Raw genomic sequence first — 25,762 nt, 5'->3', positions numbered from 1 at the left:
GCACCGGGCACTAGCGCCCAGTTCCCGCGGGGAATTCGGACCTATTGCCCGTTCACATCGTGTTTGTACTCCGTGATAATATCTTCATGCTCAAAATGACGCTCACATTAGACATGTGAGAGAGCCGTCTGTCCTTGTGATGCAACATCTGCTCACATCTCTTAAATTCGCTTTCATCGCGAGGCGGTTTAAAAAAATGATCGGTGGCATCGTTTCTGTAGCCACTTGTGCAGCCGGGCGCAAATAAGGATGGCATGTGTACCCCTCGCTTGAAGTCACCAAGTGCACATATTTCACCACAAACACGTTTTCACAACAGCGCCATCACACGAAAAACCAGATTGAAAATCTGACTAGCCTGTCGTAACTGCAGCGAGCGAAACTCCCGGGACCATAGAGTTTCTTACTACTACCTAGAGGGAAAGCTGGCGGCGCTGCACTTCAGCCAACATGGACGCTCAAAGCATCATGGGGCGGTGAGCTACTTGTTGCGGCACAGTCGTAGTTTTTCGGGAACACAGAGTGGCAGTACTAAGGCGTTTCATTCCGAAAACGTAGTGAACGTAGTTGGTGTGTGCGCAGACGACTTTCGCGCGAACGCAGTGTGCAAAAGCCATAGTAGTGAAGACGCGACGACACACGACGCCAATAAAAGGTTTTACTCTTCCGAAATGCCATTAAAAAACCTCTTAAAGTATCTAAACAACAACATTTTTTTTGAAAACATATTTACTTTTAAAAGTGCGCTTGTTAATTACGAAATATTAGTTCTTATAGTGTTCATTACTTGGCCAATAGGAGAGCGAGTCGTCTCTTATTTTGGGCAAATTTTGCACTTAAATGCTTTTCTGCTCGTTTGTTGCAATCATTAGACAAGATTTTCAATGTCAGGACGTTTGTAGCTATCAAAGAGCTTTATTTCTTGATTATTTTTTGGCCAAAAGTTGCAGTTCCGCAACAAGTAGCTCACCGCCCCATGATGCTTTGAGCGCCCATGGTGGCTGAGGTGGTCACGTGGGGTCTCCATGCAAACTCCCATAGACGGCTAGCCAGCTTTCCCTCTAGGTAATAGTAAGAAACTCTATGCCCGGGACAGCAGACGATGTAGAAAAGCTCGACTGCAGCGCCACTAGTTCCCGCGACCGCCACTTTAGCCACCTCTAGAGAGAAGCTGCGAAACTGAAACTGCCTAAGAACGTTGTATATATACATGGAGAGAGAGAGAGAAAGGCCACGTCAAAGAACATGCTAAAAGAGTATATATGGTATATTTTAGATATTTTAGACACTATTGAAGGAAGCCGAGGAGAGGCGGCGCCTAGGCAGCGCCCTCGTTCAAGGAAAACAGAAAGCTCGCATGAAAATTGTATTTTGCAATCGCCCGAAGGTGCCGCCACATGTGCCACGTTACTCACAAAGCTGACAGGGCATTTGATCAATTTTGGTTTTTGTAATGGAACGGCAAATAGCTCCTACGACGTACATGGACTTTCTTCCTCAGTCAAATACTCAGCCTGTATTATGCATAATCTCAGCCAATGTAAATATTTTTTCTTTATTCTTAGCGCACTGATCGGTTGGTTGGTTAGGAGGCGCATGTGCTGTCTTAATGGCCAATTAATGCTCACAACGTCCATCAATATTTTAAAACAAGTAAATATCGTACGATATAACGTGATACGCGATCTGTACAAGCTATCACAACACGTCATGAATACGAGAAATATTTCAGTTTGCTGCATTCAATGATGCCGGTGCGCGCAGAGAAAATCGATCCCGCGCCAAACGCTACAAACGTATGGACGATTTCGCTGAGCCGACTTTCGACAAAGTCAATTATGCAGAAATGTTTAATGTCCCCCACGTGTCAAACATCAGGCATAGGTGACATATAACTCATGGATGCACTGTGTGCTCGGCAAGTATGCATTTTATATTTATTTTTTTCTTAGCATTAAATTTGTTATTGCATTTAATCCAGCACAGTGCTTCAGTTGAACTCAGAACTACGAGATCAGATGCTGTCTGCACGATTTGTTTGATCCCCAGTCCGCTCTTTGTATCCAGGGCACTGTGAAGGTAAACAGTTCGGCCTTTATATGCGTTGAAAGCGAAATGCGCAACATAAGCGAAGCAAACGATAAAAACGTATCATTCTTTCTTTCGCGGCTCGTTGTTTGCAAAGCACGCGGCCAGCTGCACCGGTACAGCGACCTTGGACGTGTTCCCGTCCCACATCGCCTTCGCACAGAGAATCTCCATGCCGGCTGGCTTTGACAGTGGGGTTGGAGCAAGTTCGCGCTACAGCGGAGCGAACGACCGCGCGATGGCGAAGCCCGCGGTTCGCGGAAATTTCCTTCCGCGCTTGTTTTGACGAATCAGCTGTAAGCTATCAGTGTTTCCCGCTAGTATCGATTTTCCACCGAAGCCATTCAGCGGGGCTTGGCAACACTGACCATTCTGCGTGAGTAGTGGGGGTGAGCAGCCACTGACTGGAACAGCCGAGCACCGCAGCAAAACTTCGCCCGTAGTACAATATTCATGCAAAGACAGTTGATAAGATTCGTCACATCGAGTTCCCAACGACATCCGGGAAGGCTCAGCTACACTGTTTCACAGCATTATCGCGAATATCACAGTGCGGCGGCGACGCCGCAACCTAAGGTTTTTCGGGGGTTGCCGGCGGCCAGCAGCACCGTTGTAAACATGTTTACATTTTGGCCAGCTGGGCGGGGCCACGCGCACCGCTAGAAGCGGCTGTCGCCGACGAAGTCAGCATTGTTATGTTTCTAGTGACACCGGAATGGCGTACTGAAGGCATAATAATTAAAACTCAGATGTTTTTCGTTGCCCATCGGGCTTTTTTCTCGGACTAGCGGCCGGCACCGCATCGCGCGTAGCCCAACATCCGGGACCTTGGTGAGAACGCCATGGCCGCCTGACAACGGCGTCGGCCAATGAGGAAATAGGTCAGAGGCTGAGCGTCCAATGGGAGCGCCGCCAAAATCACATGGCTTTGTTGTCGAGCGCGGCAGCGGCAGGCGAGCCGGCCCGTAGTGTGGGGAAGGACAAGATCGGCCAGCTGTGCGCAAGATAGCGAACGGTCGTTCCCTCCACGCACCGGTGCGGACTTCTCGGTGTTTGTCGCCGTGTTTTCCTTCGGGCTAGCATGTCAGTGCGCCGGCTCCGGCGCGAGCAGGCGGTGAAATCGTGAGTGTGCGCGTGAAACGGAGGATAGTGAGAGAGCAAGCAGCAGCTACGCGCGTGCGGAGAGAGCGACATGTCGACAGGCAAGCGGCTGGCCAAGCGCTCGATCCTGGGCACGCGAGTGTGCGCCCCGACGCCAGACGGCCTCCACACGCCGGGCGTGATCCAGGCGACCAAGACGGACGCGGACGAAGAGAACATCTACACTGTCACGTTCGCCGACAAGACGACGGGCGAGTACCGTGGCGAAGAGCTCATCGGACCGGGCTTCCAGACCATAGCGGGACTCACTCTTAAGAGCGGCCAGCGGGTGTACGTAACGTTCAACGGCCGCGAGGTGTCCGGAGTCGTACTGGAGCACGACGAGGCTCGCGATGACGTGCTGATCAGCGTCCAGCCATCGCAACATAACCACCACATCACGCAGACTGTGCAGCTGCATAAGCGTTTGGAGGAGGTGCGACTCCTGGAGAGCCGCAAGTCGGCTCGTCTACAGGACTTGGACACCGACTACTCGCGACTCGCCGAAGGTCAGGGCGAGCTGCGACGGCGAGCCGCCTCCCTCAGCATCGACGTGCCACCCTCCATAAAGTGAGTCTTTGCTGCTATAGTTGCACAGTCGTGCCGCCGCGTTGATAAACCAGAATTGATTTTTTTTTTATTCTTGCTATTTACGTTAGCCGGCCGGCCGCGACATGGCCGCTCGCTGTGAGGCCTCAGCTGATCGTGGGTACAGCTGGTTTTCGGATCGGACCGGGTTGTCAGCCTTCGCTGCGTCTCGAAGGAGAATTTTACTGTTTTTTTTTTATTCCCTCTCCGACCTGCCCCGACAAGATTCGCCAAGTCGAAACGAGCCCGGCCGAAGCGGGCAGGCGCGCGCGCGGTCTCCGCCGCGCGATCAGCTGTGTGCCCGCCACCTCCGCAACGAAAGCCGGCCGGCGAGCGAGCCCTCACTTGCTGCGTACACACAAACATGGAGGCGCGCCTCGCCCCTCGCGAACCGGCGCACGCGCACCGACGTCAACCTGACGTCACGGCCTGTTTTGCTCCTTCCTTCCCGGGAAAGCCTCGCAGCAGCAGCGAGCGTCGGCATACCCCCCTTGTGCGTGTGTGTCGCAACTCCGCAGAACACCGCCCTCGCCCCTCTGCCCCTTCTTGCCGTGCTGCTTCGATCCACGGAACGCTGCCTGCCGCAGCGAGGCCTGTTTGTGCGTGTTTGACTTGCTCGGGGTCCGAGCACAGCACGCTGCTGCCTCTCTCCGACGCCCTTCCCTGCGTCCCACAGGCGTTTCGGGACACTGCGGCAGGTTGTGCGTGTTTGTTTCTCCTCTTGCCGTTCCCTCTGTGCCGGGCGAAGCCGGCTTTGCGGGCGCGGCGGCGATGGGGGTTTTCTCGCTTTTTGTTTCTCGCGCGTTCCCTTCCTCGCCGTTTCTCTTCTTCCTCCTCCTCGCGCGCGCGGCCTCATGATCTCTTCCGGGGTCGAAGCGAAGCGGCGCTAGGGGAACCACTACGTTCCTCGGCCGCCTCCTGCTCGCGAAAATCGCTCAGGGACGCTCTCGTTTCTGGTGGCACTGCTATGTGCCTGCCGCCGCCTCTTCTGTATGCGTGTCGTCGTCGCAGACTCGCAGTAGTTTCGAGAGGATGCTGGAGAGCGGAGGGAAGGTACAGTAGAGAGAGAAAAAAAAGGGCAAGGGAATGGTGGCGCACTGGCCCTGTGCGGAGGCCATTTTCTTTCGCGGTCGTTCGTTGGCCGGCGAGTTGGATGCGCTGATTGGGTTTCTAAAGCCAGGGCACTCAGTGGCTTACGCAATGCTGCCTGTCGCGACCTGACATTGCGGCCGTCACTCCGAGTCGAATGAGCTTTGTTGCGAATACTATCTCCCGGCCACTCTGCAGTTACGTCGGCTCGGCTCATTTTCTAACTTCCACGAAACAGTCGCGAAAGCAGCGGCAAGGCGCAACCGCAGCTGAAGTACCTGCTAATAAACGGCTGTTGCATACTAGAGTTCTTGCTGCTGATTGTCGTGCTCATGCCGGCTCATTGTTTCCATGAATTTTTTTACTTCTTTTTACTTTCCTTTTGACGCATTCTTATCTGCAGCCTTTATCAGCGCCGTCTTGAACGTTTCTCCTCCGAATTAGAAATCAGCTGGCGAGGACGACAATAGGCGGTGGTATATTTGGCACGTTCAGTGGCCTTCTCGCCGAGACGGAGTAGACGAGAACAAATGCGTACTACGCCTTGCTCAACGGCGCGCATTGCGCCATTATAACCTGTCTCGAGAACGAAGAGAGATGTGTTCACTTGCCAGCTGGCATGCTCGGCTCACTTGGCTGCACTGGCACTTATTTTTCGTTGCTTTATTTTTTGTGCGCGTAACAATCGTTGTCCATTCGCACTGTCCGGCCAACGCGGATGACTACCTTTGGCTGAAAACCTTTTGGCACCTTTGTCCTTTGGAACGTATGGCGCACTATGATGTCCCTCCCCCTTCAGTTTCATGAAGAGATAATAGCCAGTGACACAACATTCTCCATACTCTGCAGGCTTTTGTTCTTTCGTCAAAAACTTGTCGAATATGACAAATCTAATACCAGTGGCTGTTCGCTGCTCGAACGCCGCGAAATAAATCGAGTGAGCCAAACGAGCAGCAAACAAACCTGAAGGGCTGGACAGTTACACATGCTTCCTTTCCGGGAGGGTGGTCCGATCATGAGATAAGCCATTGCCATCAATTATAAGCTGACCTCAGGATGCTGTCTCTTCTCTGGCTTCTTTTTATTACATGTGTCCGCTCATTTAATGTAGCTGCTTCTGGTTTTCGTTGTATCTCAGTTCTGAGCCTAAGGCGTTTCCAGGACATCAGGCTACGCTGAATTCGTTTTTTTTTTTCTCGTCAACTGCTGTCTGCTGCTCTGCTGTTGTGTGTTTCGTCTGCTCAGTTTGGCTATCTGAAAAATGTGGGTTAGCACCACCGCTTGTGGCACACAACCTCCCGGGTGTGCCGTCCGAAAATGACGAGCAAATGATGCTTTCAGTCGAAGTTCACTTTGCGCGAACGCTCATGGCACAAATTGCAGAGTGAAACGCTGTTTGGCTGACGCTGCCCTCTTCTAATTAGGAGGCAGCTATAGTTTCGAAGTCGTATGCAGTGGGAATCGAGTTTCAAACTTTGCAGTCAGTGCTGCAGAAATTTTTGCACGTTGATGCAAATAAACTTGCGTGCAAAGGCGACAACTATACAGTCTTTTTTGCAAAGGCGGGATTGAAAACAATGGACGCGTTGCACATATATTCCGTTCTTTTCTTTTCTTTGCTGTTTTTTTTTTTTGTAAAGAGCCAGTGGAACACCCCACTCTGCCGTTCTTTTCTTGTAGCACGTTCCCTTTGTTCGTTGTGAGAAAAGGCGCCGCTCAAATGGAGCATTCGAATGGCCGTTTTGCGGCGAAAAATATGAGAAGCTCGCTAGACAAATAAACTTGGCCTGGCGCGCTGGTCAGCCACGTTCGCACTCTTGTTGCTCTGAAGATGATAACGGGCCGTTGCCGAACTTTGTTCCAGCCGTATACATATAGACTCTCGCGTTCGGCTGCGGCACCGTAGAAAAGGTAGAATGAACTGTGAAGTTTTATTGAATGAATGAATGAATGAATGAATGAATGAATGAATGAATGAATGAATGAATGAATGAATGAATTTATTGGGGGGATGAGTGTCTTGAGAAAGTGCATGGTCGACACTCCTTGGCCCAGGAGTCCGTTGGCCTTCGGTTCAGCCCTGGCCCGCTCCACCAGACGAAGCTTTGCCTGCCGCACCGTTGAAGGAACGGCTAATACAGAGGAAAACGAAATGAGAGACCACGCTGTGTGTGTGTGTGTGTGTGTGTGTGTGTGTGTGTGTGTGTGTGTGTGTGTGTGTGTGTGTGTGTGTGTGTGTGTGTGTGTGTGTGTGTGTGTGTGTGTGTGTGTGTGTGTGTGTGTGTAGACGAAGATATTGAATTTGTTAGCGATCACATCCGACCTCGGCACAGTCCTCTAAAACCACGGCCATGGTTCTCGCTCCATCTATGACATTTTCACAGAGCACCGCACGTCGCACGCGCCAGATGATGCATTCAAATTGCGGCGCAGGTGCGATGGCCGGCAAACCTGCGCCATCGGCATCAACAGAGAGAACAGACGGCAGAGGAGAGGCTTGAAAACGATCTCACTGAGCGCAAGGATAAGCGAACGAAAGTAGAAACGAAATTGCGCTGGTCAGGAAGCACAGTGCAAAGAATGCACCTGAGCAGTCCACGAGCGACGTGAGCGAAACTGGGCAAGCGCCGGCCGGCGAAAAGGGGAAGGTCGCTGGACCACCTCCTCCGCGGCCTCTCGCTTTCCCTGCAGGCAGCGGCCACGGTGTTTGTTCACTCCTCCAAAGTGGGTCGTCGCCGTTGTCGTTTCTCGAGCGCGACAAAGCGCTGCCGCCGGTGCCCGCTGGCCTTGTTTTGCACCTTCGTGCTCCGGCACCACACAGTGTATGGATCTCCGCAGAGCGAACCCAGAAATTATAAATTTTGCCCCGAATCGGTAAACTCAATTGCCCAAATCAGGAAAAGAAAACGTCTCCCTGCCTTGGCACCTGTGCGGCTGAGTTTCGCGACAACTTTGACGGGCCAGCTGGTTTTAGTCAGACAAGCACTATACAACTACACAAATACTAGAGAGAGAGAGAGAAACAGATGAATGTAAAGGCAGGGAGGTTAAAAAATGGATTTTTTTTTTTTAGGAAAGGAAAGGCGTAGTAACTGTCTCAGTTCTTTGTGAATACCTCTATCCCGCCGTAAGGGAACGGAGGAAGGTGGGAATGAGAGACAGAAAGAGGTGCCGTAGTGGAGGCCTCCGGAATAATTTCGACCAGCACACGGGCGCCTTTTGCGTTCCGCCTCCATCGAAACGCGGCCGCCGCGGTCGGGTTCAAACACGGGTATACGCGACGCCCAGTATGCTACCCTACACGGGGCAAAGAAACAAAGGAAGAGAAGGAAACGGAAGATAGGAACAGGAACACCTGTTATCCAGGGTGCTTTTCCCGCTGATTTTTTTCTTTTAAACAGCGAGACTGAAAATCAGCGGGACAAGCACCACGGATATATGAAGTCTCTCATAACACGCTTGCCTGAGAAAGGCGAGCAGCTTTGCCCGACAAGCGTCGCCGCTACACACGTTGGGTGAAATGAGAATAGGCAGGCGGGGGGGAATGGAGCGGAGCGGTTTTCCACCGGTTGTTGTCGCAGCCTGTTTGACCAGAGCACGCATGCAAGACGTGGAAGGGAGGCCGTCCGAGCCGCGCTGCGTGCCGCAACGCGCGGGGAAGCGAGCCAGCGCTGCCGACACGCAACGCTGGTCATCTCGGGCAGCTCTCCGCTGCCTCGCGCGCGCATTAGCGCTGCGGGCGGGTGGCGGTACCACGCCTCTCCGACGCGCCCTTGCGCATGCATGCAGGGGGCCCGAGCGGCCGCATTACACACTTCGCGCGCGCTCGCCTGCAGGCTTCGAAAGAGGAGGTGCGCGAGGGAGGGGGAGAGGAGGGTGGTGAGGGCCATACCCTTTCGTGAGGGGTGCCCTTGGAAGATCATCACCGTCATCATCACCATCATCATTCCATCCACGTCCACTGCAGGACGAATAAACACCACTGACCTCCAATTGACCCGGTCCCTCGCCAGCTGCGGCCTTGCAAACTCTACCGCCCCATGTTATGTGTACTTCTCTTGAAAGCCGTTCCGTTAGCCCTAGGAACTATTGGTTGCCTTCTCTTCGCGTCACATGTTCTGCCCCTGCACGTTTCTTATTTCAGCTGGGACGTCATTAAACCTTGTTCCCGGGCTCGCTCTTGTTCTTTCCCTGTATCTCAACGTTACACCAACCGTAGGGGATAGTTTTGAAGAATGAAGATGATGGAGTAGGGGTGAGGTCGATGACATGAATTGAATCCGGTTGAATGGGAAGAGGCTCTACTACCTGTTCATGCTCGTGAATTGCTTAAACGCGGAACTGGCGCCGCGTTTTAATTCCTGAAGTAGAGACTATATTTTCCCGCAGTTGCCGTGGTGGCGCTTCTGCCCTTTTTTTTTCTTTCTCTCAATCCTCCTGTGGGGAGGGCAGCTCGCCTCTTTTAGTCCCTAGCTAGGCGGCGCGAATGTTGCGTTGTGGCCTGGCTATTACAGCGAGCGACCTCAACGACGCTTGCTGTGACCGCCGGCGACGAGTGGTGAAGTGCTCCCTCCAGGGGGTGTCGTGAGCTCAGCGGGTGTAAAGTATATACGTGTGGTGGTCCGTTCGTCGCAGTCCATTGCGAAGCCGGTATGGTGAGTGAGAAAGAGAGAGAGGAGGATATGGTAGAAAGGGTGTTCGGCCCTCCAACGCTCCGTCTTTCTCGCCGTTAGCGCCTCTTAGCACGTCCATGCTCTGCTGCGCTTGGTCGCGGTGCTTGGACGCGCGTTAGAGATTGGTACCGGGTGAGGAGAAAAAAAAAAATAGACGAGAATTGTTTCGCGGGAAAAAAGAAAAGGACAGAACATGTAGCGAACAGGGCCGGAATGCACCGCTTCTTTTTTCTTTTTTAACGGTTTTACGGCACCCCCAACTGGGAGCGATGGAGGAAAAGCTCACCTGCGTCCGCGCTAATGCTATCTCTTGTGCTAATTTCTTTCTTTCTTTCTTTCTTTCTTTCTTTCTTTCTTTCTTTCTTTCTTTCTTTCTTTCTTTCTTTCTTTCTTTCTTTCTTTCTTTCTTTCTTTCTTTCTTTCTTTCTTTCTTTCTTTCCTTCCACACTACCTTTGGGAGTGTTGAGGAGCTTTTAGTATGGTTGTAAGGGCGTGATTTGTACAAGTAGTTTACCCGGGCCGTGCGACAGGAATAATTTTGTGGAAACTCCCGTCGTGGCATGGGCACCAAAGAGCGGAAGCAATGAGAGAAAAAGAATACAAATACAAAGAACTGTGTCGGACAACACGTATATGCAAGCACACGAGCAAAGCTCGGAGGAGGCAGTGTGCATGGGTGAGGGGGAAGGATGGTGAGCGTGTGGACACCCCGGAAAGGAGAGCTGGAGCGAAAATTGGCGCGGTAATTATAACAAGAGCTGCGGATGAACAATTAGGGCCTCGGCCAAGGAGCTGCTCGCGTGCAGCAGCCCAGTATATGTATACGCGCACAGTATATTATTACGTACGGCGACTTCCGGACCGAGGAAGCCGTTACAAAGTGTATATATACGTACAGCGCTCGTCTACAGTGGGGAGACCACCGAGGTAAACCCTCGGAGGAGCTCGAGATTGCCGGCAGGAAAGGGACTGTGTATATAAATGGTGGCCCTAATAGAGGCGATAAAACCGCGAAATTGGTCCGAGTTTATGAATGGCGCGCCCTTATTAACTCATAACGCCATAAGCGCGTACTATTACACGTTCCCCGTGGAAGACATCCCGGAGCCGTTCGCAGGTGACTTCCGTTTCTTGGGAAAAAATTTTCGTAATTAATCACAGAAAAGTGGGCGAAAAAAAAAGAAAAAGAGAACGAAAGGGCGGTACATAAATGTCATAGTTAAAATGGCAAAAGCGTATGCTCACTGTTTTTTTTTTCTTCTTTTTTTTTTGCTGGATCTGGATCGTGCATCGAAAAAGAGAAAATTTGTTCGAGCGCATGTGGATCGGGGCGTACATATGAGGCCTGTCCACTCGTTCATGCCGCCTTATGACTCGCCGTGGCCTTTACTATGTATTCATGGCGTCCTGGCACGAGGTCGTGAGTTCGATTGGCAGCGTCGGCAGAATCGATGGGAGAGATGCAAATAACCGCCCATGCGGTGAGATCGGGGCATGTCGACGAATTCAAGGAGGTCTAAATCAATGCAGAGGAGCTTCCCACTAAACGGCGACCTATGTAACCCAAGAACTGCTGGGGAAAAAAACAAAACAAAAACTTCAACCTTTTGTTTACGATGGTACGCGCCAGGCAGGTGCTGTTTCCTGAATGTTCAGTGACCGCGGCATGCAAAGCAGCCCTTCTCGCTAATTGTGTTCGTTTGGAGGGAGACATCTGATTGCTTGCAGACGCACGCGTAGACCCGTACGGTTTCGGTGATCCCACCATCAGCCCGCACGGATGTTCCCGTGCGGAGTATGAATCCGTCACGGAATATGGAGCTTTGGCGAGGCTTTCCTTGCGTGCTGGCGGGGAGCCTATTTTGCTTATCGCAGAACCAGGGCGTGAGGTGGACGCACTGACTAAGTATAGATACCAAGTATCACATCTCGCCGCTCGCAAAAAGCGTCCGTAAAGCGCGGGCGTGGCCTGCTTGAGAGACACGTGCAAGCGCGCAGGGTGTGTGCGGGAGTCATCGCTTCGCCGGTTATTCACCGGTCCAAACACACAAAGCACGTACTACGCTCACGCAGCTCCGTAATGTGTTGCCTCTTAGCCCGCCGCCAGTGAGGCAGTCTTGCGATGACGTGTTTGAGGACAGAATTTAGAGAACGTGAGGGATTCGCCGCGCAAGAACACTGCTATGATGTGAATATGATACGAAACAAATGATGTGATATTATGCGTGGAGTTTAACATCCTGAAACTGCACCTTGGTTGTGGCTTTAGATGTGTAAAGACAATTCGTTATCAGGTTTAATTTCCCGGAATTCGGAGGGTAAAAATCGGCCGATATACTGTGGGGACGCCTTCGTCCCCTGCGTTCGCTTTCCCTCAACGCACCCCACTGTTGTTAGCTGCCCGCCCCGAAAAGCACTCCTCTCGGTTCGGTTACTGTAACTAACAAGGGAGGGCGCTCGCGTCGCAGCGACACCAGCGCCACGGATGGCGTTTTGTTGCGCGCTCGCGGGGAGCGACGGGGTCTCTTCTCCCTCGGCACCGGGAAGCAAGCGGACGTTTCGCTCGCGGCTTCGCTCTTCGTCGACGGGCGCCTCTTGGCCGGAACTTACTCCCGCCAAGCCCGTCCCGCTCGACCTCGAAGTTTATCCCTTTGCCCTACCGTGGGCGGACGTTCGCTCGTAGCCGTGCTGGTGAGTCGGACATCCTAGATTCCTCAGTGTATTTTGTTGCTAGCTGGCGTTATTGTTGCTATAGCAATAAATGCCTTGTTTGTGTCAGCCAGTGTGTCGTTCCTTTGTTCCCGCAGAGCACGGCCCGCCGTGGTCGGCGTGCGCTCAGTAGCGTACGCGACCACGGGGTGGGGTCAGCGCGGTTTTGAACTGGCTCAGCCGCGCTTAAACGGGGAATACGTGTTTATTTCCCCCATTTCAACCCCACATCTGGCGCCCAACGTGGGGCCTGCTCTTGGAACATTGGACGACAGTCCGTTCGGTTCGAGGAACGCTCTTTGTCCGGACTTGACAAGTGCTAGGCCTAGAGTGAATTTTGATCGCTAGGACCTGCGGCATGCTTTCTTGAGTGCGAGGTGTATTGCGCTGCAGCATGTTTGAACTTTTCGACATGCTCAGCATGTTTTTTTTGTGAAGTTTTCTTCCTGGAGTTTCTTCAAGAACCACTTGGTCCGCATCGAGGGAGCGCGAGGCCTAGCGCCCGCGGAGTTGCCGAGCCCGAAGCGAGTGAGTACGGAAGCCGCGTGGGTGGTCCGAGTTTTCTGTATATATTTTCTCGCTGTCTCTTTTTCGACTCTGGGAGTCGCGGCTCTGGGAGCCGGGTGGCCTGGGGCCACGGGTGCAGTTACGAGCTCGCTGGTATTGCAGCTCGGCACCGGGCGTTCCGACACCGTCCGATACGGTGGGCGCCGATCACTCAGCAGCTGCTTCGTGCAGTGAGCGGGGAGGACCACCCCACAACGCTGATGTCTCCTCGCGGCTGCGCGCACGAAACCCGTTCCGGGTCCTCCTTTTGTTGGGGGTCGTCGACCTTCACAGTGGTAGTGAGGCCTAAGGCTATTCATAGCTGCCTGCGCCATGTCAAAAGTGACACGACCACCGGACCGTGGTGTTGAGAGGGGGCGCACTTTGCTGGCCGCCTGTTTTTTTTTTAACCTCGCATGAACCGAGCATTCTCGTTCAACTCAAGAAAGGGCTTTGTTCACTCGAACTTTGCGTTGCACAGCCGCCCGACACATTTTGCTAGCGAGTTGAGCATTGAGCCACCAGGCCCTTGTGTACACCGTTTCCCCTCCCGTGACCTACGTTAAAGGCATGCGGAGTGTGTTTCGTAAATTTTACAGATCTGGAGCCACTGCGGCTTGCTGTCCTGTGCACATCGTCTCGCCGCCGCCTGCTGCGACGGAGCGGCCTGTATCCTGTTCGCCGCATCCATCCGGGGCAGCCGTGGCGAGACCAGACAGCAGCCACCTCCGGCTGCTGCTGCCCTGGCGACTACTGCGGAATCTTGGCCTGCAGTGGTCAACCGGCCCTCCTCTTCGCGGGCCTGCGGGCACATAGCCCGCGGGCCATGCGAGTCGTCCCAGCGGAGACCTTCACGCCGCCTTCGGAATACCGCGGAAGACTGCGTGCACCCTGTCGGCGTGACCTCCGCTGCACGACCTGCCTCAAGTGCATGAAGACCAGGAGACTCCTCCATAGCATGTAACTTGCAGGCGCGTGGGTCTATTTAAGGTTGGGGGGATGTGGGGACGCTTTCGTCCCCTGCGTTCGCTTTCCCTCAACGCGCTAGTTCCCTGTGGTTAGCTCCTCCGCAAAGCACTCCTCTCGGTTCGGTGACTTTCCACTAACAGGGGAGGGCGCTCGCGTCGCAGCGACACCAGCGCCACGGATGGCGTTTTGCTGCGCGCTCGCGGGGAGCTACGGGGCCTCTTCTCCCTCGGCAACGGGAAGCGAACGGACGTTTCGCTCGCAGCTTCGCTCTTCGTCGACGGGCGCCTCTTGGCCGGAACTTACTCCCGCCGAGCCCGACCCGCTCGACCTCGGAGTTTATCCCTTTGCCCTACCGTGGGCGGACGTTCGCTCGTAGCCGTGCTGGTGAGTCGGACATCCTAGATTCCTCAGTGTATTTTGTTGCTAGCTGGCGTTATTGTTGCTATAGCAATAAATGCCTTGTTTGTGTCAGCCAGTGTGTCGTTCCTTTGTTCCCGCAGAGCAAGGCCCGCCGTGGTCGGCGTGCGCTCAGTAGCGTACGCGACCACGGGGTGGGGTCCGCACGGTTTTGAACTGAGTCAGCCGCGCTTAAGCGGGGAGAACGGATTTATCTCCCCCGATTTCAACCCCACAATACTTACAGAATATATGCTTATTAAGCAAAAAGTTCCGTAATTCGCATTTTTTTTTTTTTGGGGGGGGGGACATTTTTTTTTTTTTGCAGCGCAAGACGATTTACAATAAGCGCGGTGCATAAAATATCCTGTATCTTTTGCGCATTATTTCGAAAACAACATAAAATGGCAGGTTGAATTGAAAAACTCTTTACCAAATGAGATTTTTCTCGTCTCGTACATAACAGCTAATTCGTTGTGTATATTACCAATCCCCTAGCACCTCTGTGACCTTTGCACGCTGGGAATGCGTTCATTCAACACCGCATCGGCCATTTTAAAGGCGAAAAAAACTTTGGATCAGGGCAGCACTTGATATGCTGATGCCAATAAGTCGTCTGCTCAGTACCCGTGTTTTGGCTTCCCACTCTTAAACCTTGTCGAACGTATCCAAAAAAAAAAGGCCGTGTCGTCTGTGACAAGCGTTAAAAGAGATGCAGGATCAACCAAAAACGCACCTCTGGAATGCGCGCAACAAATTCGCTAAGTTCTGCGCAATGTCTTCACCTTTGTGCACGAATAAACGTATGTTCGTGCGAAGGCGAACTTTCGGGTAGAAATCTGGGTGAACCCGGTTTCTCGAGGAATCGGGGGTACAAGAATGAGTGAAATCGGGTTTTACCCGAAAACAAAGGGCTCCGGCCTCAAGGTATACGCTGTAGTGGAGGGCTTTGGATTCGTTTCCACCTACCCGATGTTTTTTAACGTGCACGGACATATCTCGGAGCGTTTTTGCATTTCGCCTCCTTTGAAATGCATCCGGGATTCGATCCATCAACCTTGGGCTGAACGCCAAAGCATTTGGAAGAGCGAACCTCATGTATTCCGCCCCGTACGGACCGGCTGCCTCGCGTACCATGGAGGACGTCGAAAGCCGGGCCCTCTCCTCCTTTAATCCCAAGCCAAAGTTATTCCTCCGTTATGTAGACGACTGCTTTTGTGTGGTGAAAACCTCAGAGATAGAAAACCTCCAGAGTCATCTAAATTCAGTTGAACCGGCCATACAATTTACTGTTGAACATGAACAGCAGGGCAGCCTGCCTTTTCTGGATGTCCTACTTACAAGGCACGACAAAGGCCTGCAGTCCTCGGTGCACAGGAAGCCAACCCACACAGGACGGTACCTACATTTCGATTCGAACCATCCCATCCCGCACAAAGCATCTGTCGTGACGTCATTACTGAAGAGAGCCGACTCCATATGTTCCTCAAGTGAAGATAAAAGGAAGGAGAAGAACCGAGTCATTTCTGACCTCCAAAAGAACGGCTACCCAAGCTCATTCATCCGGCGCATTATCAGGAAGCAAGAAAGGCAAAACAAAATCCGGTCTATTATTTCCTCAGACGCATGCCAGAAGCGGAAACGTGTTTGCATCCCCTACGTGAGAGGCGTGAGCGAGACGCTCGGTCGCATTCTCGGAAAAGAAGGGGTGCTGACAACGCACAAACCGACCAGCACTATCGGTCGCCTTCTCCCCCGCCCAAAAAACCGGCAGCCCAGAGAAAAGGCCCAGGGCGTCGTGTACAAAATTCCGTGTTCCGTCTGCCCGGCGTCGTACATAGGGGAAACGAAGAACTTCGCGGAAAGGATGAACCAACACAAAGCGGACGTCCGTCACATGAATCGTCAACGCAGCGCCGTGGCCGAACACTGTGAAGGGTGTGACCACCCAATTGACTTCGACAGCACCATTGTATTGGAAACGGAAGCTAACCCACGCAGGAGGCTTCTACTCGAGTCGTGGCACATACAGCAAACACGAGAGAATGTTAATCGTTCCCTGGGGACTCTCCCCTCATCCTACGTCCATGGGCTGCGGCCATTGACCCGCAGGTCCTCCACACAGGGGCTTAAAAAGCCAAGCTGCGCTCGCCCGTAGTCACACCGTGAAGAAGGGGCCGAGCCGGTCCCGAAACGTCGTGTTTTTCCTGTATTTTACTTGGTTGGCGTCACTTACCTTCTCCTAACAGAGGGAGGGAAGTTGGGGAAGTCGGGGAAGAGCCCGGGTCGTCGTTGTGTCGGAAGCCGCGAAACTCCGCGGCTAGTGACCTGCAGATGCTGCGCGGTGTACACCGATACGAACCGCTCACGTGTCAGCGCACTCAGCCCTTTTGCGCGTTTCAAGCGCAGGCAGCTGACCCGAGCCGCGGCGTCAACGCTCCCGCGGCCGAGCATTGCACTCCCCGAGGCACGCTCGCCCCTGCATTGCACGGATGCTGTCAGTGCTTCCGGTGCTTTTTGAGCCGGCGTGCACGGCACAGGCAACTTTCGTCTCTCTCCGCGTGTTTCTCGCTGTAAAGGCGGGTTCACGCTGGCGAGTCGCAAACGTCGCGCGACCGATTTCGGGCTGTTTAGTTACGGTTTCTGAAGCGCTAGGAAAACGGGGAGGGTAAAGCTGTCGCGCGCCCTCCGCGACTCGCCAGTGTGAATTCGCCTTAATTCCGATGCCGTGTTCGGGTTATAACGACGCGCGTTACCTGTAATGTATTTAGTGGCTGCAGTCGCATACAGTGGTAGTAAAGTTTCACAAGTTCTTTATCTTCCTTCCTTGCACCAGAGGTGCCCCGCCGGAGACGGTTTGTTTAACTGGAAGACTGAAGCTTTTCTTCGCACCAGGGATGCCCCGTCAGAGACGGTCTTGCGATGAGTTACGATGCAGGGATAAAGCGAATACTTGAAGTTTATGTACAGATATTTACATCACATAAACAATTAGGCACTGGAGAAACATTAAACAGCAAAAAGAGAAAACAACAAAAAGGCGGAACTGGCTAACACTAGGGGAGGCCCCTACTCGGCATAGCCGAAGATGCATAGCACCTGACCTTGGCTCAGAACCCTTTTTCCGGCTCCGGGGCCCGGTTTTAAAGCCCGTGAGGCCCGGCCCACATTTGGTAGCTTCCAATCATGCTACACTCTTTCTACGATTGGCTCATCGAGAGCATGGCCAGCCCTCTAGCCTCCGTAGGGCAAAACACCCTCTCCATTGCAAAATAAAAATAAAAACAAACGCACTCGTGCGAGCACGTGCCGTCCGTTTCCCCAATGACCCCCCGACCTTGGCGTCGTCTCGGAATTAGGGATTATCGGGCTTAAGCGGGCAGTTACCGCTGGAACTGCCACTGCGAGCTTGGACCTGCGTTCCAAGGCGACAACCCAAGGCTGTTTAGTTGGCGCCTCACCGACTCCCGGTCAGTGGCGTCACCCAACCCAGGTCTTTGCCGCTCCCGGCTAGCCGCGCTGTCGCCGGCTATTCCTCATCTCTTTTGCCTCCGTCGTCAACGGCGCCCTGACGCCGTTCCGTCCGGCAGTGCTTAATCCTCTCAGGAATCCTGCAGACTTTTCGAACGAGACGTTCGTCGCGAGTCTGCGCCTCGGCTGGTGTCCGTTAAGACGAGGGGATTAAGACAAGGGGGGGGTGTCGTCGTGTGGCGGCGCTTCAGTCCCAAGCTGCCACCGCTCTCCTGCCCAGCCGACGCGAATCAGCCCCAAAGGGCGATGGACGCCCGAGCGGCCCGGCGCCTGCGCGCGCGCGCGCTTCGTTCCAAGAAATGTCATTCTTCCCTTCGAGCGCACCCCACCGTCCCGTCCCGTCGAGGGGGGGGGGGGGGGGGGGGTCAGGGAGGAATGAAGGCGGCCATCTTTCTCACTTCACCTGTGCCCCAAATCGCGTTAGGCTGGGGACAGAGCACGGGCGCCACGAATGCAAAGCACTGTATGCAGTTGCATGGTTTATGGGTGTTTAACGTCCCAAAGCGACTCAGGCTATGAGGGACGCCGTAGGGAAGGGCTCCGGAAATTTCGACCACCTGGGGTTCTTTAACGTGCTCTGACATCGCACAGTACACGGGCCTCCAGAATTTCGCCTGCATCGTAATTCAACCGCCGTAGCCGAGATCGAACCCGCATCTTTCGGGTCAGCAGCCGAGCGCCGTAACCACTGAGCCACCGCGACAGCGGACGCAGTTACATGTGGCGCTGCTACGACGAGTGTCTGTGGCTGCGTTAGACTGCAGCGCATGCGACAGCTTATTTATTACTGAGCACAGCCTATGTGGCAGCAGCAGCAACCGCGCCGGAAGGCGTCTGCGTGTCTATCGCTGCTTTTTTGAAAGGCAAGGGGAAAACACGGAAGGATGGGAAAGGCTCGCGGCTTGAGCGACCTCGAAAAGGTCGGCGCCCGACCTCGGAGTTAACGGCCCGGGTCACTGACGGTCGCATCTGATCTGTGAATTACAAGCTCAGCCTTTATTATTCTTTCTCGGCAAACAAATTTAAACGAACAAAACGAAATTTAACTCGAAAAGTCAGTGCTACGTTCGATTCCAAAGGTCGGGCGATAACCCCAACTTGGGAGCAGTGAATGTGTCACTCACGCGTATACCTATACAACGTCGGAATCTGACTCGAACGCGCACTACATCAGCACCTTGTTCGGTCGCGTAGGGGGATCAACCTCATTATTTTGCCCTGCAAAGGGTCATTATACCCTCCGCTGTCATATTTATTACTGTCGGTATCCTTGCCGTTTGATAGCGATAAGCAAAAAAAAAGAAATGATGCAGAAATCCGCGCTCCATTTCTCGATAGGGACACAGACATTCGGTGCATCGGAAATTCTAGTTTTTTTTTTTTTTTCTTTGGAACGAATGGAACCGAGATGTGCCGAGATGTTCGGCTCATAGAGGGCTCGACAGAAGAGAAAACCTTTGAGTTAGCGAAAGCTTTCACTTTGTCCGGTGAGGGACATTTGCTATGACTTTTCGGCGAGTTTGTGGATTCTGCTTTCGGCCACGGCATGGGAGCGAAAATTCGAGAACACTCATGCCTCGCGAGACTTCGGAATGCGTTAATGAACTTCAACCTGGGCGGTCGACGTTAATCCCAAGCTTTCCACTGCATCGTGCATCGTGGCTTAAGACCCGCTAGTTATTAAAATTATTATTACGCTTCTGAGCACACAGCGAAGGTACAAACAATAAGCGAGGAAAAGAGGCAGACCACATGTGGATGCAGTACTGCTTTCCCTGGCATAAACAAATATGTAGTGTTCACTGCGAAGTAATAGAGAATTATATAAAGAATACGTTGCCGAAAAAAACATACAGTTTGCAAGCATGCTTAAGGTAGAGGGTTCCATCTGGGAGGCTTTACAGGAAACGAAGCACACGTATACATCGACAGACTACAGCTGTCGGCAATCGTTCTAACCGAGGTGAATTGGAAGCTGCAGCGATGAATCTTGTTTAGGAAACAGCCGAGGACATTGAACTGGACCGCGACGCGTCACTGCTCTCCGTCAACAGCGCTCCATTATGGCCAGCTATTTGGAATGATTTTGCATGTGGCTTGCATCCTGTTGTTGTGCGTCATCTGCACCTCCGATAATGCCGCGCTTGTATGGCTCGGTTCGGTTACTGTACGAGGTTCAACATCCCGGAGCAGCGCGCGGGCTGTGAGGGGGCTTCGGATTAATTTCGAATGCCTGGGGTTCTTTCGCGTGCGCTGACGTGTTTACATTTCGCCTCTATCGAAATGCAACCGCGGGATCCGATCCTGCAAACTTGGGCTGAGCAGCCCAGGAATTTCTTTTCACCGCTGTAGTTGCTGCGTTTGTTGTAGTAGGAAAGCCAGCCCTGACGTCACAGGTAACCACCTGTGGCAACGTGCAAACTCAGGGATTACAAAAATAACCGGGACAAGGGTCGTTTCGCATGAAGCAACGTCCCCCTTGCGTCCGGCTTCGCACTAGTCGATGCCATGCTGTTTGCCTTGTGAACCGAGCCGGTATAGTGTAAATATTCTTTCCCTTTTCATTCTGTTGCTCTCGTGTCGTTCCCTGCGCAGATCCCGTCGTTATACAACTGGGGCATGGCGTTGGTTGAGACAATAACAATGGGCAAAAAAAAAAAAAAGGAACATCTTTGGGGTATAGGACCGTTATATTAAACCGCCTTCCTGGACTTCTTTTTGCAACACCTTGTAGAAGGAACAGTAGTAGTACCTTGTGGCGCGCTTCCGTTTCCCGCACGCACTTTCAAACCGGACGTCGTCGCCACGACTTTATTTCGATGACGAACAGTAGCAGCGCTTCCCACACGAAGAAGCTGTGCTGGCCAGCGGACCTATGTTTTCAACACCGCAACGCAAGTATAGTTGCCTGCACGGGTGTGGGAAATCATGAATGCATGCCATTCTTGACCGGCTGCTGCTCTCCTGCGCAGCACCAGAGGTCTTGGCGCGTGCGTTTGCATACGTGCTACGTGCGCGGACGCGCACAAGCGGTGCATTCTTGTCCGAGAGTCGTCGTGCATGGCAAGACTGATCACCGCGCGAATTGGGAAAGATGGAGTGCTGCTGCCCGGAAGAAGAAATTGAGCACCGCCGCATAACCCTCGCAGCCCGCGGCGGCATGCGCATGAATGCCACGGAGCGCGGTTCATCGTCGCGCTCCGGCGTCGGGTATACACGGTTGCATGGGCCCGGCCCCTTTTCCGACACGCCTCCGATTTCGACCGTCATTGCATTGAATAGAGTTAATCGAAATGTATTGAAATCTCGAGGCTTGAAATTAAGATGGGGACGGCACAGGGAGCCAGGGAAAGGAAGATTACGGGGGGAAATGATACGAGACAGGATGAGGGCAGAGTAGGGAACAAAATGCGAATTATTGATGTTCTAGCTGAAATCAGGAAGAAATAGCCGAGGACAGGGCATGTAATGCGAAGGCAAGACACCGAAGGTCGCTTATTAGGGTAACGGAGTGGATTTCCAAGCGAAGGCAAACTCGTAGTAAGGGGCGGCAAGGAGAGTTAGGTAGGCGGATAAGATTAGGAAGTTTGGCGTTGGGAGGGGGGGGGGGGGGATAACATGGCCGCAGCTGGCACAAGACAATAATTGGCGAACGGTCATAATCCAGTGCGTACGCCACCACGTTTCGCTTCTCCGGTTGTCTACAGAACGCCCTTCTTTCTCGCTGGTTCCACCGAGCGGTTTGGACATCGTCCCTAATGCGTCTCCTCCGCGGCGCGCGTCGAACATACGCGGAAATGACCGGAGGCACAAAGGCCCCCCTTCAGCAGCTCCCTCTCGAGAGGAGAGAGCGTAAACAGAGGAACGGAGAAAGTAGCGCGCCAGCTTGAAAGCGAGGAGGGGACGAAGGAAGAAAAAAAGAAAGGAAACGAAGAAAATGACCCAGGAATTTCTTTTCACCGCTGTCGTCGCTTAGGAAGGGGCAAAAAGTCTGGGGAAGCGGGCCGAAGTGAAGAAAGGAAATCAGCTGTTGTGCAACGGGACCTGCTTTTCTCGGACCACTAGGAGATTATGCATCGCTCTGCGACGCCGTGCATTTCCTTTGTGTGCAAAATAAAAAAAATAAAACGATTTGAAAGTGGTGGAAGGTTGTTCCCCACCCCCACCTACTTCCCGACCCTCAGCCGCATTGCTTTTTTTTTTCTTTTTCACCGTCGCGTGGGAGCCCTCCTTTTCAAGCTCTACCGGCATACTTAGGGAGAACCGGTGCTATTGTGAGCCCTTGGGCCGCTTCATCGCCCGGCGGGGCGATGTTTGAGGCCCGAGTGCTCGCGGCCTGGAGCTCGAGCCAGTTTTACAGTTTTACGAGTGACCCGAGCCTCCAGTGGAAGAAGGAAAAGAAGAAAAAAAGTAAGCGTGCCGAAAGAGAGGGAGAGTGGCGGGCAGAGCGGAGGAACACACACACAAGGAGCGGTTACGCGTCTTGCGACATCGCCGGCTCTTTTGGAAAGGTCCCAAACGGCGACGACGCCGACGCGAGTTCTCCGGGCATGACTCACGCTCGCCATAGAGGCAGCGCCTCCCCCTCTGCCTGCCCGGAGAATAATACTTTTCACGTACCTTTATGTCGATCCCCACCAGGTTACTTTAAATACTTTGTTGGCCAATTTCTTATCTAGCCTTTGGAGCATGTTCTGTTGGCGGTGGTTCCCTCCCTCTCGGAATTTACATTCCCCTCATTCTTCCTATTATTCCGCCTCCTCCACCGTAGGAAAAATAAATGTCATCCCGACTTCCTTTGATCCCCTGTGTTAGGCGTGTGTGAGGTTTTCTCTTTTTGGCGGTCGTCGTGGTTCGCCCTTGGAGATTCCTCCGGGGCCCAGCGGTGCGGGCTGCGTGCCCCTATATCGAACGGGCCGTCGCCGAATTCCTTTCCCAGCGCCCCCCACGCCCATATCCTTTCGATATCGGCAATAGTGCTTCCCATCGCTTCCTCTACTTGCGTTTTGTTGTCATCGTTATCCCTTTCTCTCTCTCTTATTTCTTTCTTCTCTAGACGGGGAGAATTAGCGAGAAAAGCGCAGCCAGCGTGGGTGCCCACATGTGGCTGCGGCCGCTTGCTTGCTTTCTCCTTCTTTTTTCTTTTCTCTCTCTCTCATTCCGCTCACTCCCAAAGAACTTTGCACGCTTGTTTCTTCGCGCATCTCGTCGCTGCTTTCGCTCTCCGCTTCCTCTTTCGTCGTTCGCTTCGTCTGCCCTATATCTATATATCTTTCTTTTTAGTCCCGCATCACGTTCTGTAGTCGGCCCGTTCGTCTCTCGTCATTCTTCCTGGCTTTTTATGCTTCGAAAAATTTATTTCGCAACGTTTTTGTTTTTTTTTGAAGTTTTCCCTCGTCTTTAATCGCAATCTTCTTCAAGCATCCGTCTTAGCAGCGTCTCCTCTTTGACCGTTCTCTGAGGCGCTCCGCGCCCTCGCCTCCAGCTGAAGTGGTTGATGAGTCTTCTGCCTCTTCCTCATTCCCCTGTTACCCTCTCCCCGCCGCTATTTTCGCCCTCGCTTGTTTTCATCGTCGTCGCCGCTGCTGGCACCCCTTCGTCCGAGCGAGCTACCCTCTCGCTGCTACAATGGGGAAACCTTGAGCGCGGCGGCGGTTGCCGGAACGACGCAGGGCGGAGTGCGAAGTGCAGCGCTTTCGCGGCCGGCGCTTGTAGCGTTGTCGTCGCGTGCAGTCCTATGTACAGCGCCGGTCATTGGGGTTGATACGCGTGGGCACGTGGTGGTCAATTACGCGCATCTATGCGCTGCGGAAAGGAGGAGGCGTCATTGGCGCCGCAATGGTTTTTTTGTTGTTGTTCCATACAGATCCCGCGTAAACATGCTTTCTTCTCTCACCCAAAACTCCTCCAGATTGGCCATGGACTCATCCCTTTCCGACCGTAAAGGTTAATTTCTTCCTGTTGGTGTTCCGCCGCTAATGTGGGATGCCGTAACGTGAACACGTCTCACTCATTGCTGCGTGGGTGCATAGGTACAGCCTTTGTCAAAAGTTTGGAGCCCAGGGGGTTTGCTTCTGAGCCACACTGCGTGTTTCGTAATGCATCTCCAGCGCTCCAAATTTCCTGAGGGTAAAAATATTTCTGGTCCTGTCTTCTCCAATGGGTAGGACTGCCACGAATGCTTCAGGAGTCCCACTACAAGGCTAAGAAGTAAACCCCCTGGGCTATAAACTTTTGACAAAGACTGTACCTTAGTTCGAGCAACCGCCGCCAGAGGTGAGGTGTCCGAACCGTTACTGAGCCATGTGGATGGGTGTTTGTTTCAGGACGCATGCAGAGACTGCGTCCTCATTAACTAGGAACGCGCGCGTACGTGGCGACGTTTCGCTGCGTGCTGCGTATACCTGGTCATATATATTTATCGTGCTCTCTCCGTCCGCTGGAAGCTTCTTGCAGTGTAGCGTAGATTTATCTCTACTTGTCCAGCCGTGAGCAGTGGTTTTTTAAGTATGATCCAAACCGATGCAAGCTGCTTCCTGAGAACATTTTTTTTTTAGAACACGATATTTATTCAGAACGGATATCTATACTTCTCTTCATGGGTGCAGGCGTTTCAAAAAGATACGGCCAGCCAACGACATGTCTGCACGGTGGTTCTACTACTCCATTATTAATTATTTCTCATCGAACTCTACTGCGCATCAGTTAAAATGAGTGCCATTAGGCTAAAATGTCGGCGTGTGTCTCTTCAGTGCCCTCTGACGAGAGGCGATGGGGAAAATGTGCAGCGGTGGAGGCGGGAGCAGCGAGTGCGGAGAAAGGGAAAGCGATGCCGAAAGCGAGCGTGTATCATCGGTTGATCCAGCGCGGAGCGCCAAGCAGGGCGACATGTATATAAAGTTTAAAAAAAAAAAAGTCTTGTGCTGGTTGGTAATAGTGTTGGTACATAATGCAGCAAATTTAAAAGCATAAAAACTACACGTGACCTTGTGATGTCTCTCAACCTGCCCACGGGATTGTGAGAAAACTGTCCAATATGGCAGGTGGCAGTTAAATTAATGATTGGTCGAGAGAGGTCACGTGACCTTGTGACGTCATCCCAACCTGGCCACCATGGCAGTGGCAACCTGCTCACTGGGTTGCAAGGTACCCGACCCCCGTGGCACGTGCGTGGAAGCGAAATTAATTCAAATAAATTCAATTTTATTGCAGCTATAGCTGCCCGCCGTGGCGCTGCGAATTTACTGGGAGCTCGTAAGGAGCAACCTGAGTCTTGTAAGTCCCACCGGTGACTGTGTTCGAAACAGCCACCTGCCAGGGCAGTGGCGCATCGCTTAACCGCTGCATCACTGCGCCAGTGGTGCAGCCAGTGGAACCGGTTCCAACCGGAGTTTTGGAGGGAACATCGCAAGGAGAACGCCGTAGCAGGCATCCTAAATGCCATCGCATTTTCCTCTGTAACGGTGTAACGGTTAAGAAGGCACTCGAGGGTGTTTATTATCGTTATTATTGTTCGAACTGACTGGGAAGGTCGACCTGGATGTACGCCGGTATTACAGACTCGTTTCGGGTGTTCCGTTGTTCCGGTTCGTGACTCTTCCGAGAGCCATGTGGTTCTGTGCGCTGGCCGTTTTGCAGAGCTCGCCGAGAGTCCTCCCTGCTCCGCGGAAGCTGCCGGTAAACCACTTGGCCGCGGCCCAATAAAGCAGGCGGTCGGCTGCCGGAGAACCAGTCGAGCCTGCGTAAGCACAACCCGATCACGACACAAGCCGGCTTCGAGAGCGAGATCATGTTGCCCAACACGGCGGACGCGCACGGAAACAGAAGAGTACAAAGAAAAGAGCAGGTTCACTTTCACTCCCGACGCTCTCTCAAGGAGGCCCCAATATCAGCCGCCGCACAATAACAACGCCGCCTATCGCAGCGTGGAGTATAGAACAGAGAAAGAGAAAAAACCGGCAGAGATAGGCGGCGGAGATCCGCTTGGCGGGTCCTGTTTGCGGTCTGCTGCGATGGGGAGTCTCGGAAGAGAG

At 53.0% G+C, this 25,762-nt stretch overlaps 2 protein-coding genes across 2 annotated transcripts in view; one reads left to right on the top strand and one right to left on the bottom strand.

The window, feature by feature from the left end:
- Positions 1-2,919: 2,919 nt before the first annotated feature.
- Positions 2,920-25,762, top strand: part of Glut4EF (Glucose transporter 4 enhancer factor) — a 133,716-nt gene continuing 110,873 nt past the window's right edge. The window contains exon 1 of the mRNA XM_089566202.1: positions 2,920-3,798. Coding sequence (XP_089422328.1) covers positions 3,281-3,798 — 518 coding nt within the window. The 5' untranslated portion in view covers positions 2,920-3,280. The remainder of the gene's footprint in view (positions 3,799-25,762) is intronic.
- LOC149371885 (uncharacterized) overlaps positions 25,228-25,762 on the bottom strand; it is a 64,568-nt gene continuing 64,033 nt past the window's right edge. The window contains exon 3 of the mRNA XM_089566203.1: positions 25,228-25,467. Coding sequence (XP_089422329.1) covers positions 25,283-25,467 — 185 coding nt within the window. The 3' untranslated portion in view covers positions 25,228-25,282. The remainder of the gene's footprint in view (positions 25,468-25,762) is intronic.

The sequence above is a fragment of the Amblyomma mixtum genome, chromosome 1, assembly GCF_055824585.1.
Source record: "Amblyomma mixtum isolate Tamu chromosome 1, ASM5582458v1, whole genome shotgun sequence".
NCBI classification, from domain to species: domain Eukaryota; kingdom Metazoa; phylum Arthropoda; class Arachnida; order Ixodida; family Ixodidae; genus Amblyomma; species Amblyomma mixtum.
This window is presented reverse-complemented; position numbering and strand designations above follow the sequence as displayed.